The sequence below is a fragment of the Aotus nancymaae genome, unplaced genomic scaffold (assembly GCF_030222135.1).
Source record: "Aotus nancymaae isolate 86718 unplaced genomic scaffold, 86718_ANA_hifiasm-v0.15.2.pri h1tg000006l, whole genome shotgun sequence".
NCBI lineage: Eukaryota > Metazoa > Chordata > Mammalia > Primates > Aotidae > Aotus > Aotus nancymaae.
In genome coordinates this window covers 1,283,341-1,301,259 of record NW_026988417.1, presented here as the reverse complement: position 1 = coordinate 1,301,259, position 17,919 = coordinate 1,283,341, and the positions used below count along the sequence as shown (strand labels likewise).

At 62.4% G+C, this 17,919-nt stretch overlaps 1 protein-coding gene across 2 annotated transcripts in view; it reads left to right on the top strand.

Moving 5' to 3' along the window:
* Positions 1–17,919, top strand: part of CTBP1 (C-terminal binding protein 1) — a 28,483-nt gene extending 10,564 nt beyond the window's left edge. Inside the window, exons 3-9 of one of the 2 annotated variants that reach the window (XM_021666982.2) lie at positions 2,067–2,211; positions 4,147–4,353; positions 13,085–13,299; positions 14,651–14,781; positions 15,488–15,615; positions 16,327–16,444; positions 16,941–17,919. In XM_021666982.2, coding sequence (XP_021522657.1) covers positions 2,067–2,211; positions 4,147–4,353; positions 13,085–13,299; positions 14,651–14,781; positions 15,488–15,615; positions 16,327–16,444; positions 16,941–17,124 — 1,128 coding nt within the window. In that variant the 3' untranslated portion in view covers positions 17,125–17,919. Of the gene's footprint in view, positions 1–2,066; positions 2,212–4,146; positions 4,354–13,084; positions 13,300–14,650; positions 14,782–15,487; positions 15,616–16,326; positions 16,445–16,937 lie in introns of both variants that reach the window. The other variant, XM_021666977.2, reaches the window with a different exon arrangement.

Below are 17,919 nucleotides of genomic sequence, written 5' to 3'. Positions count from 1 at the left end.
GTACGTCCAGCTATCCAGGCCGGCCCCCTGGGCTGATGACTGGTGCCAGGCCTTCCTGACCCCAGAGCCCATTTCCCACATGGCACTGCCTACCGCTCGCATATGCAGCCCTTCCTGCCCGTAGTGGGTGCCGACGAAGCTTCACCTGCAGGCAACTCCCCCTCAGCTGTGGCTGCTCTGCCAAGCTGCCCGAGGTGGCCTCCGTGGGTGTGGCCGCCCGTCTCCAGTGCACGTAGCAGTCTTTCTGGCACCTCCACATACAGCCATGCACCAGCCACCCACTGCTGGCCTCTGCCCTTGCTGTCCTCCATGGCCTCACCGGGTCCACACTACTTCTGGTCCAGTGTGGTGCACTAGAGGTCTGCACCCATGCAGCCTCAAAGCCCTCCCAGGAGCCCGGGGCCAGCCATCAGCCCTGTCCATGAACCGACGAGTACTATGCCCATTCCTCCGTGGTCTGTGCAGATGCTTCCCTGCCTCCTGCAGTCGAACGCTCCGACCTTCCCTTCCTCCCACAGAACACTCAGGCCAGCCTGGGGCTCCCCTGCCCTGCTGCCCAGAAGGGAGGTTGTGCCAGCCTCAAAGGCAGTCATCTGTTCTGGCTGAACTGGAAGTCCGGGCACTGTAGGAGAAGGGGTTGCAGCTGGGTGGTGAGCGTCTTGCTGGGGGCTGCCCTCACCCCACCCATGTGTGCTGGCCCAGCACCAGCTGTTCTGCCCAGCCCCAGGCAGGGTCAGCTCCCACAGGACACCCTGCAGTCCAGCAGCCCAGGCACTGCCACCAGGGGGCTGCAGGCTCTTGGCACAGCAAGGAGGGAGGGAAGGACGCTGCCCAGGCCCCTGGCAACCTCTGGGCTGAGCTTGCACTGTTGCTCTGTCAGAAGGCTCTGTGGCCCCACTGGACAGGTGGTAGGTTGGAGTCATGTTCTCATGGGAGGTGCAGTGGTGTCTCCCAGGACTCGGACGTGCCTATGTGGATGAAGTCTCTGCATCCTGGTGTCCTCAGCCACCAACCATGGCTGTTTCCACAGCGTCTCCACCATGTGGGCGTTGTCATGCATGGGCACGGGTGTGTGGGATGCATGTGTGCAGGTGGGTGTTTCTGGGCGTGGGTGCATGTGCAGGTGGTCCACACCCTCCGCCCCATGCCAAGTGCCACGCCTGATTCTTCTGCCCGGCACTTCCTCCATCCGTGTGCCTCTGCACCCCACGCTGCCCCTACTCTCCTTGGGGTCCTCTCTGGGCTGGGGGTACTTGGGAGCCTTTGGCAGGGTGGGGTTGGCCGTGACCACGGCGGCTTCTGGTGCTGGCTAAGTGGAGGCACCACGGTCAGGCTGCTGTGTGCAGGTCCACATTCACTGTAACTGTTTCTGTCTAGGATTTGTCACAGAAACTGTAAAAGACAGAGTGGCTGTTGTGAACACAGCTTCCCAAGCCTCGCCGGCTGTGCTGTGCACTGTGCCCGCTGTGGGCAGCATTTTTGGGCGGGTTCTCAGGTGACACAGGGCAGTGCGTGCTCCTGTGGTCATGTCCTTGTGGCTGGGTGGCCCCTGCCTGTCTCTGTTCACGTGCTTGTGTGTCCTGGGGACTCAATGCTTTCCATCCGCACCTCTGGGCCTGCAGGTCTCGGGTGCCCCGCCCCTCCCCACGCAGCTGCACCTGCTCGGCGTCCTTCCCAGCTGTGGCTGCACCCCCCTCTTGTGTCCTTGCCTGGCAGGGACCCCATTTCCTCCATGAGGCTGAGCAGAGTCTCAGGGTGGGGTGCATGCTCAAAGGGAAATATCTCAGCCACCACAGTGGGGAGTGGGCAGCTCTGACCAGCGCCGGCGTGCACCCTGCGCAAGGTTGAGGGGGCTGTGGCGGGAATTGCCAGGACTCAGGATGCCCTGGTGGGGGTGAGGGGCAGCACGTGGTGGGGAAGCAAGTGTTCCTGTGGCCTCCCCCAGTGTCTGGGCTGGCGCGTGGGGAACAGAGCCTGAGGGCCACGGGCTAATCTCCCTGCCCTGAAGGCTGAGGCCGAGGGTCTGCAGGCGCTGGCTCAGCGGGTGTGCTTTCTCCCTGCTCCAGGTCCTGAATGAGGCCGTGGGGGCCCTGATGTACCACACCATCACACTCACCAGGGAGGACCTGGAGAAGTTCAAAGCCCTGCGCATCATCGTCCGGATCGGCAGTGGTTTTGACAACATCGACATCAAGTCGGCCGGGGATTTAGGTAGGCCGGCTCCGGGGTCTCCCGTGCCCATTCGTGCGAGCTCCGTCAGGCTTGCTGCTTCCATGGAGGCTTTGCTGCCACATCGAGGACCCCACTGCATGTCACCGGGTGGCAGTGGCGTGTGGTCCCGTCAAGGGCCGGCGTGAGGTTGCAGCCATTCTGTTCCTCACAGAGCCTCATCTGTGGGCACATGCTCTTGTGGGCAGCAGGAAATCCAGCTGCAGCTTCACACACGTGTAGCTGCTGCCACGTGGGTCTGCATCTACATTGGGCTGGTGCCCCTTGCTGGGGTACCAGGGCCCTGGGGGTGAGGGGCAGAGGTGTCAGTGTATGGCTGTAATAGGCTCATAGGTCTCTGTTCCAAGACACGGCGGGAACAGCAGTGTGTGTCACAGCCCAGTACACCTGCACACGTGCATGGAACACACACACACGTCTGCACCACGCACGCACACATCAGAACAAACTTGGGGAGCGGCGCTCGGCCGTTCTGCATGGAGTGCACGCTCCGTTTTCTGCCGTGCCTGGTCAGTTTTTTCTCCTCGATGCTGGTGACAGACGAGGTCATACCTTGCTGGTACCCACGGTTGCCCAGATTACGGCATGGTCTTGCTTCCCTGTTCTAGGATGCAGCTTAGGGCGTTGTAAAGTCGGAACCGCTTGTGTTCCCGTGGGAGACGCAGGTGCTGTTGGAAGCCGTGCTTCCTGTTCGGGGGTTTCCTCCTGTGTTGGCCTGAGCTGCTTTGCCGACACACGTGGGCCAAAGCCGCGTGCAGCCCTGTCCCGCCTTGGTCTCTGTGGGCGGTGTCCCGGGCAGTGCTGGCCGTGGTGTCGGGTGCAGGCCTGGGCGCTTTCTGAGCAGCCCTTGCTGTTAACCATCTCCGTTGTCCTTGGAGTTTCCCAGGCCGGGGCTCTGCTTTTCAGCCAGGGACGGTCTGGCCGCCCTCAGGAGGCCTTCGTTCCAGTCCCGTGCCTGGCTTGGTCCTTCCGTTGCTTAACGTTTTTACATCCAAGCGAGTTGTGTCTGCGGGCTGCGTGGGATCCCGCCCTCGGCCTCGTCCAGCCCCTGTTCGCGCCTCCCCACGTCAGGCCCCTCCTGGCCCTCAGGACCACTTGTGGAACCACGTGGTCCTATCCAGTCTCTGGGCATGAGTGCAGCTCTGTCCTGGCCCCCGCTCCTCCTCCTCGCCAGGGAGCCGGACGGCCAGTTAGATGCAGGGCCAGCTGGACGCAGGAGTGTGACCACCCGGATGGAGTAGGAAGTGCAGAGCAGTGCAGGGCGGGGTGCTGGCCGGGGAAGGGCCTGCCTCTGGGTACGAAGCCAGGAGAGTGGAGTAGGGGTCACACGGAGGACGTCACACAGCAGGCACACATGGGTGTGCCCGGCCCAGCTATTCGGGAGAAATGGGATGGATTCACTTTCCAGGAATGGCTCCAGCTTCGGTGTTACTGACTGCGGCGTGTGGGGCACGGAGGGTGGAAGGGGCTTCAGGGGCCGCACTTGGCCTGGGGGAGCCCCGAAGACACGTGCAGATGTCCGTGTATGTGTGCCGGTGGGCCAGCACCCGGACTCTGACCTGGACGCAGCTTCCCAGGGAGGAATTGGGGCAGTGGTGGTCCTGGGCTTCCAGTGCTGAGTTGGGAGGGGTCAGGGCAGCGTCTCCGCCCCAGCCCCAGCACACACGAGCAGGGGCCTCGTGAACCTTAAGTGGAGGTGGGGCTTGGGCCACAGTGCGCAGGAGTTCGGCTGGTTACTCTGCCACCCCTAAGCCTGTGAGACGTGCTTGTTCCATAGCTTCCCAGGGTGGCCTTGGGGACGTGTCCTTCGGCTTCTTCCTTGGGAAGCTTCACACCTGCCCCGGCCCCGGCGGCCCCGGTGTCCTCCCGGGGGCTGGGCCCGGTCCGGGTGTGACCGCTGTGTCCTTGTCCCCACAGGCATCGCCGTCTGCAACGTGCCTGCAGCGTCCGTGGAGGAGACAGCCGACTCGACGCTGTGCCACATCCTGAACCTGTACCGGCGGGCCACCTGGCTACACCAGGCGTTGCGGGAGGGCACGCGAGTCCAGAGCGTCGAGCAGATCCGAGAGGTGGCGTCCGGCGCCGCCAGGATCCGTGGGGAGACCTTGGGCATCATCGGACTCGGTGCGTCGGCCACAGTTCCGTGCCTGTGCTCCCTCCCAGGGTCTGGCACTGCCACTCTTCAGCCATGCCTAGGAGGAGAGGCCCAGGGCTGGGCGGGGCTGCGGGTGTCGGTCCCAACCCAGGACAGGACTGAGTGTGCACAGCCCAAGTGCCGGGTCCCGGGAATCCCAGGCTGTGTGCCTTACACACACAGACGTCACAGCACACACATGGGCATCACATGGGCTTGCACATGTGTTATGCGGACGTCACCGCACACAGCCTCACATGGGCACACATAGACATCACACACAAATGTCACAGCACACACAGCCTCACACAGACATCGCAGCACACACGTGGACCTCATGGGCCTGCACAGACGTCACACACAATCCCATAGCACACGTGTGGACCTCACACAGTTATCACAGTACACACGTGGACCTCACAGGCACACACAGACATCACACACATGTCACAGCACACGGCCTCACACGGGCCTGCACAAACATCACACACAATACCACAGCACATGTGTAGGCCTCACAGACATCACAGTACACATGACCTCACGGGCACACATAGGCATCACATATGGATGTCACAGCACACACGACCTCATGGTGACATACAGATGTCACAGCACACAGCTATCACACGGCACACAGAGGCATCACACGTGGATGTCACAGCACACACATGACCTCATGGGGACACATGTCACAGCACACAAGGCACACGGGGGCATCACACGTGAATGTCACAGCACACACATGACCACGGGGACACACATGTCACGGCACACGGGGGCATCACACGTGGATGTCACAGCACACATGACCACGGGGGGACACATGTCACAGCACACACGGCCTCACGGTGACATATAGATGTCACAGCACACGGCTATCACACGGCACATGGGGCATCACACGTGGACATCACAGCATTGCACAGCCATCACACGTGGATGTCACAGCACACACGGCACATGGGGGCATCACACATGGACATCACAGCACACACATGACCTCACGGGGACACACATGTCACAGCATACACGGCTATCATACGACACGGACATCACACCTGGATGTCAGCACAGAGCTATCACACGGCACACGGGGGCATCACACATGACCTCACGGGGGCACACTGTTGTCAGTTGTGGGCACATACGCAGCTAGACACGGACATGCATGTGGACACACGTCAACCACGGTCTGGCATGTGCTGGCCCTTCAGGGCCCCTGGAGCTGGCTGTGTGGGCTCCGCTCGGGGCAGGGCCTCCTCTGCTGTCACCAGTAGCTTCCCCTGGTGCTGGCCCTGGTCCCGTGGAGTGGTTTGACCCCGTGGTCCCTCACTCTTCATCTGCCTGCTCACTCTGCAGCCGCCTGTCCTGGGCCCGGTGCGCAGCAGGCCCCACACAGCCAGGCCTGGGTTGAGCTCAGACCAGCAGGCGTGTGTGTGTGTGTGTGTGTGTGTGTGTGTGTGTATGTGTGTCTGTGTGTGTGTGAGAGAGATTCTGGGAGTAGAGTCATGTCTCGAAGGAAGGGAGCTGGGAGAGGGCAGGTGTGGGGAGCCCCGTAAAGGAGGGAGGAGGATCTGGCCTGGGCCCAGGTGTGGGCTGGGAAGATGCTCCCTTAGAGAGTTCATGGAGAGGGTGGGTGGGGGGGTCCCTTTTCTGAAGACCCCCTGGACACTGTGGCCCAGGTAACTGTCTCCCCAGAAGGCCCCATGGGGATGTGAGGACCAGGGACTCCCCTTGACCAGCCGGCCCCCCGCTTCCCAAACATCCAGACAGCCCACCCCTGCTGACCGCTGTCCTTATCCCACCAGCGTGTGGGGAACAGGGACATGTTGGGTGGTCTTGGTGAGGATAACATACCTCAGCTAGTGGGAGAGGTTGGCTCGCAGATGTGCGTGGAACACGTTTGTCTCTTCCTGGACACAACTCTCATGGCCTTGCTGGTGCCCCCACCAGGACCCCAGGCTAGCTGGAGCCTGTGAGGACCCTGGAGCCCTGAGGTGCCTGTCTCTTACACCTCTGCTCGTCTGAGGCCTGGGCGGCTCCGCCCATGTCACGGCCACGGCACGCGTGTATGGAGGAGAGGCAGCCAAGGTGTGGGCAGAGGCCGGGAGGGGCCAGGACGTCAGGGCTCCTTGAGCTGCATGCCAACCCTGTGCAGGGTCAGTGCCTGGGCTGTCTCCAGAGCAAGCCCATGGGACAAGGGGCCTCGTGTGTCCCTTGCCTGCAGGGTGCCGTCTGCCCCGCAGCCACAGGTCTGACGCCTCACCTGGGGTGAAAGAGGGACTAGGGGTTTGGGAGGGCGTGGGCTGTGTCTGTGTGTGGCGGGGGTGTCTGTAGTTCCCCTGGTGAGAGCAGGCGGGTGTGCTGCCTTTGGAGTTCTGTCCTTTCTCTCCTGGGGTCAGGGTCCGTGGTCCCAGCCCTGAAGGCCCCAGGCCCTTCCCGTGGCCACTCTGAGGCCTGAGGGTGGCACCTGCCTAGGCTGAGCGTGGAGCTCGGCCCAACCTGCCCCTCCCACGGCCCCACGCTGAGTGGCGGTTGGAGCGCCTGGTCGGGGTGCCTCAGAGGGCAGAGCTGTGGCCACCCTTTTCCTTGAGGGACCCCGCCTGCTGAGGCCCCCACCCAGGCCTGACCTGAGGAGTGTTGCTAGGGACTGCGGGGTGGGTCCTGGCACCCTGGGGAGTGCAGGGTGGACCTGGCAGGTTGGGGGGTTTGCCGTGGGCGTTCTCCCCTGCACTGGCCCAGGCCATCCTGTGGGCCCTCAGGCAGGTGCCCCTAGAGCTGCTGGGGTCTGTCCTGGGGTGCGGCTGCTTCCCTCTCTCTCGGCGCAGCCCCCTCTGCCGTGGTGCTCTCGTGGTGACCCAGGCCAGGTCAGAGCTCCCTTGGCCTCAGGAGCTGAGGAGAGTGGCTCTGTCCTCTAGGGACACAAGCTCCCTGATGCTGCAGCCTCCACCACGTGGACAGGGACCCCCACCCCACCCCGGCTGCCTGCCTGGCACCTTTGACCACGGAGCACCTGCAGCCCGCACCCAGGCCCTTGCCTTTGTCCCTGAGCCCCATCCCCGCCCTCCTCGGGAGCGCCTCGTGCTCCAGGCGGGGCCAGCGCTGGTCACCAGCCGCTCAGGCCCTCCCAGGGTCTGCATGCCCCCATCTGCCCTCCGCTGTGCACGCCTGTGTCTAGGTGGTTCTCAGCGTGGAATCCATTCTTGTGGTGACTTCAGGAAGGCTGAAGCCCTGGGCAGCATGTGGCTCAGTGTTGGCGCCACTCGGATAGGCGAGGGGCGGCCGCTTCCTCTGCTCTGCGAGGCTCTGGTGCCAGGACGTACGTCTCTTTCTGGTCCTCTCCCTCCCTCCCTTCTGAAAAATGCAGTATCTTACGTACACACAGGGAAACGTGGCACACACTGACACCCAAGAACCCCCCCAGTCCGTCTGCAGAGCAGGCTCCTACACCACGCAGCCCCCTGAGGTCCCCTTCCACCGCAGTTGCCCCGTGATGACCCGGGTCCCGCTTTCTAGAGCACGGGCCTTCCCCAGCTCTGCTGAGGTGCCCGCCTCCTATTGGTCGGGGTGGTGACCTGGGTCTTGTCTGTGTTTTTGCATGACCCAGCGGTTCCTTCCTGATGACAGTTCCATCACACGGACCCAGCATGATTCACTTGTCCAGACTCTCGGTGATGGATTTTCTAAGTTTGTGGCTAGAATATCACAAACAAAACTTCTGTGAGCACATTTCTCTTGGGTTTGTTCCTCGGAGTGGAATTTTTGCGTCCCAGAGCAGGACGTGGCTTCTCGCTCAGGCAGCTGCGTCCTCGCCAGCACTCCGCGTTGTGGTCTGTGTGATTCTAGCCACTCCAGCAGGCATTTCGTGGTATTTTCATCTTAACTTGCAGTTTCCTGATAGCCAAGGAGGCCGAGCACCTTCTCCTGCCTACTGGCCACCGGCTGTGCCTGTCTTGCAAAGCACAGAGCCCTTCACAGCTTTCTTTGCAATTTCTGCCGTGGTCTTTTCCGTGTTGCTTACGAAGCCCTCATGTGGTCTGTGTCAGTCTTGTCAGATCGATATGCACCGTGGATACTTTCATAATTTCAAAATGTTTGTTTTTAAATATTTCCCAGTATCTCAGGCCACAGCTTGACTTTTCACTTTCTTGGGGTCTCTGCGATGAGAACGTTTTCAATTCTGATGAAGCCCAGTATATCATGTGTTGATTTTTAGGTGACTGTCTTTTGTGTTCTGAGGAATCTCGCTTACCCCAGGGTCATGCAGGTGCTCTGTATTTTCTTCTGGAAGCTTTGACCTCTGGGTCCAGAGTCTTCTGGGTTGCCACTCACGCGTGATGTGAGGCTGGGGTTGTGATCCGCCCTTTCCCAGGATGGCAGGTCACTGCAGCACATGTGGGGCCTCCTTCCCATTGGCTTGTCTGTGGAAAGGCAGCTGGTGACATGTGAGTGGGTCCGCCTGGACACTTCTGTTCCGTTGACCTGTTTCTCTTCCCTGTCTCCCACACCACACTGTCCACACGGCAGTGAGTCTGGAGGTCTGGCAGGCGGTGTTCCCTGTCCCCCCTGCCACACTGTCCACACGGCAGTGAGCCTGGCGGTCTGGCAGGCGGTGTTCCCTGTCCCCCGTGCCACGCCGTGCACACGGCAGTGAGCCTGGAGGTCTGGCAGGCGGCGTTCCCTGTCCCCCGTGCCACGCCGTGCACACGGCAGTGAGCCTGGAGGTCTGACAGGCGGTGTTCCCTGTCCCCCGTGCCACGCCGTCCACACGGCAGTGAGCCTGGAGGTCTGACAGGCGGTGTTCCCTGTCTCCCGTGCCACGCCGTCCACACGGCAGTGAGCCTGGAGGTCTGGCAGGCGGTGTTCCCTGTCCCCCGTGCCACGCCGTCCACACGGCAGTGAGCCTGGAGGTCTGACAGGCGGTGTTCCCTGTCCCCCGTGCCACGCCGTCCACACGGCAGTGAGCCTGGAGGTCTGACAGGCGGTGTTCCCTGTCTCCCGTGCCACGCCGTCCACACAGCAGTGAGCCTGGAGGTCTGGCAGGCGGTGTTCCCTGTCCCCCGTGCCACGCCGTCCACACGGCAGTGAGCCTGGAGGTCTGACAGGCGGTGTTCCCTGTCTCCCGTGCCACGCCGTCCACACAGCAGTGAGCCTGGAGGTCTGACAGGCGGTGTTCCCTGTCTCCCGTGCCACGCCGTCCACACAGCAGTGAGCCTGGAGGTCTGGCAGGCGGTGTTCCCTGTCCCCCGTGCCACGCCGTCCACACGGCAGTGAGCCTCGAGGTCTGACAGGCGGTGTTCCCTGTCTCCCGTGCCACGCCGTCCACACAGCAGTGAGCCTGGAGGTCTGGCAGGCGGTGTTCCCTGTCTCCCGTGCCACGCCGTCCACACAGCAGTGAGCCTGGAGGTCTGGCAGGCGGTGTTCCCTGTCCCCCGTGCCACGCCGTCCACACGGCAGTGAGCCTGGAGGTCTGACAGGCGGTGTTCCCTGTCTCCCGTGCCACGCCGTCCACACAGCAGTGAGCCTGGAGGTCTGGCAGGCGGTGTTCCCTGTCCCCCGTGCCACGCCGTCCACACGGCAGTGAGCCTGGAGGTCTGACAGGCGGTGTTCCCTGTCTCCCGTGCCACGCCGTCCACACAGCAGTGAGCCTGGAGGTCTGGCAGGCGGTGTTCCCTGTCCCCCGTGCCACGCCGTCCACACGGCAGTGAGCCTGGAGGTCTGACAGGCGGTGTTCCCTGTCTCCCGTGCCACGCCGTCCACACAGCAGTGAGCCTGGAGGTCTGGCAGGCGGTGTTCCCTGTCCCCCGTGCCACGCCGTCCACACGGCAGTGAGCCTGGAGGTCTGACAGGCGGTGTTCCCTGTCTCCCGTGCCACGCCGTCCACACAGCAGTGAGCCTGGAGGTCTGGCAGGCGGTGTTCCCTGTCCCCCGTGCCACGCCGTCCACACGGCAGTGAGCCTGGAGGTCTGACAGGCGGTGTTCCCTGTCTCCCGTGCCACGCCGTCCACACAGCAGTGAGCCTGGAGGTCTGGCAGGCGGTGTTCCCTGTCCCCCGTGCCACGCCGTCCACACGGCAGTGAGCCTGGAGGTCTGACAGGCGGTGTTCCCTGTCTCCCGTGCCACGCCGTCCACACAGCAGTGAGCCTGGAGGTCTGGCAGGCGGTGTTCCCTGTCCCCCGTGCCACGCCGTCCACACGGCAGTGAGCCTCGAGGTCTGACAGGCGGCGTTCCCTGTCCCCCGTGCCACGCCGTCCACACAGCAGTGAGCCTGGAGGTCTGACAGGCCATGTTCCTCCGCCATGCTTTTCTCCAGGGTCTCGGCTGTTTTAGGTCCTGCTGTGCGTTTCCATTCCCATCTGCAATCAGCTGTTCAATTTTCATTTTGTTGAGTCCTTAATACCAGTTTTGGGAATGCTGACTTCCTAACGATACGGAATCTTCAGGACGCAAATATGACATCGCTCTGTTTATTTTAACTTTTCTTAACAGCATTCTGTCATCATCAGTAGAAGGATTCCACGGAGTTCATTCAGTTTATTGTTTGGCATTTGGCATTTGTAATGCTATTACAAATGGGTTTCACCATGTTGGCCAGGCTGGTCTTGAACCCCTGATCTTATGTGATCCGCCCGCTTTGGCCTCCCAAAGTGCTGGGATTACAGGCGTGAGCCACCATGGCCTGTTCTTTAAAACATTTTAAATCTTCTCTCTCTGTTTTTGTTTGGCGCCGTCTGCTGACTTTGAGCCCTGCCTTCAAGCTCCCGAAACTTTTCGCTGTTCGTTTCATCCAGGGAGTTCTGTTTCAGAGAGGATGTTTAGTTCTGGAATTTCTATGTGGTTCTTTATCCTCCGTCTTTCTGCTGTTTACATCACACTTGCTGTCATTTCCGAGCACGTTTAGAGTAGTTATTTAAGAGCCTTTGCTGGCTGATTCCAGCCTCGGTCATCTGTGGGTTCGTCCGCTTCTAGCGTCTCGTTCTAATGAGAAGCCACATCTTGCTGCCGCTTCACCTGTGTCATCACGGTTCCTATCATAAGCCAGAATAGCAGAGACTAAGGCAAAGAATCGTCTTGTCCAGAACAGCCGCTGCTGTCCCGTGTCAGGCGCGGGAGCGCTGGGCTGGGGCTCGGACTGGTTCTCACCACCGGCAGCCCGACTCCCCGGGGCTTTCCGTTTAGCGCAGCGGGAAGCCACGTCTCTTCTGCCTTCTGCGCTGGGGGAGGCCCTCTCCCCTCCTTTTCCTGCCCACTCAATGGGATCCCTGCTAGGGGGTTTGATGGGCGGGGTCTGTTCCTACTCCTGAGGAGCTCCCTGGGGACTCAGGCCATTTCCCACCCTCAGAATCCTGCACCCACCTCCGCTCTGCCGAGCCCACCTCCCTGGACCCGGTGCTCCGGCTGTGGCTCCAACCCTCGCAGTCCTGCTTCTCCTCCGCCCTGCTGAGCCCTCCCTGGACTGGGTTTCTATGTGGCTTTTTAAGGAGTTGCCATGTATCTTCTGGAACCCTCCATCTTTCTGCTGCTTACATCCACACTTGCTGTCATCTCTGAGCATGTTTAAAGAGCTTTTGCTGGAACCACCGTGTTCCTTCTAGAACAGGCGCCTCTCTTTCTAGGATGTAGTGTGTTGAGGTGGTCCTCAGCTCTTCTGACTGGCCTCCCAGCCTCCCCCACTCCTGTTCCCCTGGGCGTTTGGACTCCGTCGGCTGCCCTGTCTGCCTGGCAGTCTGGTCTCCGTGGCCCTCAGGCTGCCGCGGGCCCCTCGCACATGCTGTTCCAGCTCTCCGGCTTCCTTCCTGTCCCCTCATGTCTCTAGCAAGCTTGGCCTTCCCAGGGAGACCTGCCCTGGCCGCCGCCTTTGAAACTGCGTCCACTCTCGCACCTGCCCCGGCACCCACCCCGCTTCCTTCCTTTGCAGCAGTTCCCTCTTACGCGATACAGGAGCTGGGGTCCCGTGTCCTTACAGCTGTGTCTGGGCTTCTGAGTCTGCGCCTGCACTGTTGGCTCACAGTGGGTGCGTGCACCCTGCAGACCCTTCCCTAGGGCAGAGCCAGCCCCAGCCAGACTCGGTGGCCCTCACTCTGAGGCTCCTGTGCTGGGACCCGCGCCAGCCTTGGACTGCTGCGGTGGGGGCGGGCAGTGGGTATGAAGGGCCCACAGCAGGGCTGGGGGACGGGCAGGCATGTCTGCCCGGGTGGCTTTCTCTGCTGCTCCACACGACCAGGACAGGACGTAACCCCAGCGGGGCCACCCTGGTCTGGAAGGTTCCCTCCTGCCCCATTTGCTGTCTCCACCGAGCTGTTGCTGGAATTGAGGTGCCGGAGACACTGATGGGTGGACCCGAAAGCAGACCATCGGAGGGGCCTGGGCACACATGGCGCATGTGGGCTCGGTGGACACCTGCTGACCGGTCCGTTTGACACGGAGTGGTTCACGTTGCGTCCTGTGGACAGGCTGCAGTGGGGGTGGCATGGCTGACAGGTGGTGTGGGCCCAGGGGCTAGCTCACCCCTTTCCACCCTGTGCACAGCCTCCGCCTTGGCAGCGGGCGCGTTGGAAGCAGACGTCCTGTGTGGAGCGGGTGCGGGCGCCCAAGGTGTCATCCTTGGCAGACAGACGGTCAAACTGAGGCACAGAGGCCACTCTGACCCTGGCTGTGGGGGCTGGCCTCCTGGCCACGGGTGAGCAAGGGTCTCATGCTGCATTTTGACGCCACCAGGTCGTGTAGGGCAGGCGGTGGCGCTGCGAGCCAAGGCCTTCGGCTTCAACGTGCTCTTCTACGACCCCTACCTGTCAGACGGCGTGGAGCGGGCGCTGGGGCTGCAGCGCGTGAGCACCCTGCAGGACCTGCTGTTCCACAGCGACTGTGTGACGCTGCACTGCGGCCTCAACGAGCACAACCACCACCTCATCAACGACTTCACCGTCAAGCAGGTGCGCGGGCCGGGGTGCGGGACTGCCTTCCGGCGGGGCCGGCGTGAGGGACGGCGGGGGCGTCGGGTGGGTCCCTCCCAGCTGCCACCTGCACCCGGGCAAGACCCTGCCCTCCTCGAGCCACACCGCGGTGTCCGCCGGCCCTGCTGGAGTGAGCCCCGTCTGCACAGACAGCTTTCTCCATGTTCCGAGTTCTACTCAGAATACCTAAAACACTCTCCATACGAGACAAAACCACAGACCGTTGAGTACCAGATTCCCATGAAGTCCTTGTTGCTCGCACAGCGGGGACAGACGCAGCTACCTGGGGGCCTTGGGTCGGCCGTCGTGGCTTCCGTGCTGTGCCGCCAGGTTCAGGTTGCATGTCTGCAGCTGGAAAGGGCTGTGCTCAGGTGGGCCTCTGCCTCAGCACTGCGCTTCCCTGGAGTGGGTGGAGTTGGGGGCGGCTGGCTCCCGATGGCTCCAGGCCTTCCAGGGGGTTGTGTGTGTGCGTTGGTGTGTGTGTACGCGGGCACATGTGCGTGGGTGCACATATGTCTGCACGTTTGTATGTGCTGGTTTGTGTGTGCATGTGTGTACACGCCTGTCGGGCCTCGTGTCAGCCGTCTGCCCAGACCCCTGTAGCTGCAAGGAGGATGAGGCCAGGTGCCCGCCTCCCCTTTCTTTGTTCACAGAGCCTTCTAGTGGACAGGGTGTGGCACGTGGACACTGGTCAGAGCCCTGTTGTCTCTGAGGATCTTGGGTGTGAGGCTGTAACGGGCAGCAGCTCCCCAGAGGAGCCACTGTGACCTGCACGGCTGCCAGCCAAGCGCCGTGGCTGGGGGGCTGGCTTTGTTGAAATGGGGGGATGCAGAAAGCCCTGGCTGCAAAGCCAAGGAGGAGCCTCTCCAAAAGCCTTTTGCAAAAGCACATGAAACACGAGCCTGTTCCGAAGACAGCACGCTCTGCTGCAGGCCCCAGCTGGGGCTGGAGTCGAGAACCATGTCTCAGAGCAGACGGCCCTGGACATTGGAGGCTGGGCTAGAGGGGACCCAGAAAGAGAGTACCACAGGGGCCAAGGCCGGAGCCCCGCCCAGTCCTCAGCTCGGCTTGGACAGGAGGGTCAAGCTCTCTTGGAGGTGTGGGGCTGTGCAGGTCTCTAAGGCCCGAGTCCCAGCCAGCCTGCCAGGGCCACAGTGCCAAATGCCCAGGGCCTTCAGTCCGAGAGCCCTGCTGAGCCCAAGGTGGGCCTGGGCTGGGAAGGGGCCACGGGCTCCCCCACCTGACAGGGCGCACCGCCACCCTTGCTTCCCTGGTCGCCCACCCTGCACAGATCCCTGACTGAGCCTAGCCTTGTCCCTGTGTCTTCCAGATGAGACAAGGGGCCTTCCTGGTGAACACGGCTCGGGGTGGCCTGGTGGACGAGAAGGCGCTGGCCCAGGCCCTGAAGGAGGGCCGGATCCGCGGTGCGGCCCTGGACGTGCACGAGTCGGAACCCTTCAGGTGCCCCCACGGCTGGTGCCGCCCCTGCTCTTCCCTGCCCACCTTCCTGCTGGCCTCGGCCTCCAGACGGCGCCTCTGCCAGGCCAGGCACTTGTCTGTGCTCAGCCTCTTGCTAGCTGGCACTGGGGGAGTTTGCCATCCGCTCTGTGGTGAGGATGGAGCCATGGGCTCCAGGCCTGCCTCGCCTCAGTGCTGGGAGGCACTGGTCGTCCTCTGCAGCCTCTCTTTGGGTAGGGCTCCCAACCAGCCAGGAGAGCGTGAGGCTCCAACGTCTGTGAGTGGTCCCCGACGGCCCTGGCCATGGAGCCACGGGGTCACATCCAGACCTGCAGACGGCGCCCTGGGACCCCAGGCAGCCCCTGGGCTGGATGTTAGTTGCAGGAGAAGATACCGTCGGCAGGAGCAGGATCAGCCTGTGGGACCCACAGACCCTTCGGTGGAGAGGGGCCAGGCCAGCATGTCCCCCCATCAAGGCTGCTCCCCTGAGGGCTTGGAGATTAAATCCCACCGCTGTCAGGAGCCCCCAGTGGGTCTCACTGTCCCAGGCTGTGCCCTTGTGTTCAGCCCACCTGTCCAGCAGATTGGAGGCTGTGGGGTCTGCTTTCCAGGCAGAGCCCTCCCACAGGGGGTCCATTGCCCAGCCACCTCCCCCCGAAACGCGGGCGCAACACTCGGGCCGCACTGACCATGCCGGTGTTGTTCCCAGCTTTAGCCAGGGCCCCCTGAAGGACGCACCCAACCTCATCTGCACCCCCCACGCCGCATGGTACAGCGAGCAGGCATCCATCGAGATGCGAGAGGAGGCGGCACGGGAGATCCGCAGAGCCATCACAGGTGGGCGCGGGGGCGGCTCGGTCAGGCCTGGGGAGCTCTGCAGAGCCATCACAGGTGGGCGCGGGGGCGGGATCGGCTCGGTCAGGCCTGGGGGAGCTCTGCAGAGCCATCACAGGTGGGCGCGGGGGCGGCTCGGTCAGGCCTGGGGGAGATCGCAGAGCCATCAGAGGTGGGCGCGGGGGCGGCTCGGTCCAGCCTGGGGAGCTCTGCAGAGCCATCACAGGTGGGTGCAGGGGTGTCTCCGTCAGGCCCTGCGCCCACCTGTAGCCTGGGGCACCCTTCCTGCCAGCCCCAGGTGCTCGTGGGCCCACATCTGCCCGGCATCCGGGCTCGTGTTCTGCCAGCTCAGGGCCGTGGTTCTCATTGCTCTCACCAGGCCCCAGCAAGGGCCTCTGAGGCCAAAGTCAGGCTGAGCCCTGGAGCCATGTCCTACACACAAGACCTGCCGGTTGGGGCCTGTGAGCTGCTCTGGGAAGTTCCTGGGCTGAGCAGACAGGCCCCTCAGCAAGCTGGGCACATGCTCTGGGCTGGGGGTTGCCCACGCTGTGAGGGTGCTGGCCCCTGACAGTACCCAGCTGTGCCTGGGGAGCCCCAGGGCTGAGGGCAGGAGCACACTGCCGAGAGCTCTGCAGTTCATGTCCTCAACCCAGTGGGCCACGCTCCTGGGGTCCCCTCAGAGCCACAGCTGTTCCTCCCTCCTGCGTCTCCCAGGCCGGATCCCAGACAGCCTGAAGAACTGTGTCAACAAGGACCATCTGACGGCCGCCACCCACTGGGCCAGCATGGACCCCGCGGTTGTGCACCCTGAGCTCAATGGGGCCGCCTACAGGTGAGCAGGCCCACTGGGCACTTAACAGCCTCCATGAGGGTGGGCGGCTTCCCCTGGATCCCAGCACAGCCTCTGGCAGGAAGGGCGGTGTGTCTGCTGAGCTCGAGGATCTGGGTAGAATTGGTGCCCACCTCACCCAAAAGTCCCACAAGAACCAGGGCCCCTTGGAAGGAGCCTGGGCTGGGTGGCCTTCAGGGCCCAGTGGACAGGGGACTGCTGGGCAGAGGCCTGTGTGGGAACGGGGTCTACGGGAGCAGGGGGCTTTGGGTGAGGTGAGGACCTCATGTTCCAGTTGCCTGGAGACACCCGGGCTCCCCTCCCCTGCCCTGAGAAGTAGCTCCCGTGGGCAGGAGCGTCCGTGCAGAGGCAAGGACCCTCACCCTGACTGCTGGTCCTCCCAGAGATGCCCCCTCGGTGCCGCTGCCACTGTGAGGGCAGGCGGGGCCTGGCCAGGTTGCCTACAGGTGGGCCCCACGGCTGGACCCTCTCCCAGCAGGTACCCTCCCGGCGTGGTGGGTGTGGCCCCCACTGGCATCCCAGCTGCTGTGGAAGGCATCGTGCCCAGCGCCATGTCCCTGTCCCACGGTCTGCCCCCTGTGGCCCACCCGCCCCACGCCCCTTCTCCTGGCCAAACTGTCAAGCCCGAGGCGGATCGAGACCATGCGAGTGACCAGTTGTAGCCCGGGAGGAGCTCTCCAGCCTCGGCGCCTGGGCGGAGGGCCGGAAGCCCCTCGGACCAGAGTGTGCAGAGGAGGTGCCTGCGTGGCGGCCCTGGCGCCGCAGAGACTGTCGGGCGGTGCTGGAGGCGGGTGGGCGGCGCCGGAGGCGGGTGGGCAGCGCCGGGCCCGTGTGGGTTGTCGTCGTCCGTCCCGTGGGCTCTCTGTCCTGTGTCCTTCGCGTTCCTCGTTAAGCAGAAGAAGTCAGTAGTTATTCTCCCATGAACGTTCTTGTCTGTGTACAGTTTTTAGAACATTACAAAGGATCTGTTTGCTTAGCTGTCGACAAAAAGAAAACCTGCGGGGGCATTCGGAAATGGACTTGAGGTTATTTTTTCCTTTTGTATGTTGGAACGTGCCCCGGATGAGGCAGTTGGCAAACTTCTCAGGACAATGAATCCTTCCCGTTTTCTTTTTTTGCCACACAGTGCATTGTTTTTTCTACCTGCTTGTCTTATTTTTAGATAATTTAGAAAAACAAAACAAAGGCTGTTTTTCCTAATTTTGGCATGAACCCCCTTGTTCCAAATGAAGACGGCATCACGAAGCAGCTCCGGGAGGAGAAGCTCGTGCAGTGCCCGGCACGCCCGCTGCCCGTCGACGTCTGTCCTGGGGACGCGGAGGGTGGCAGCGTCCCCGCCTGCACCGCTGCCGTCCTGCTGATGTGGTAGGCTAGCAATATTTTGGTTAAAATCATGTTTGTGACTGTAACCATTTGTATGAATTATTTTAAAGAAATAAAAATCCCGGAAAGAGCCA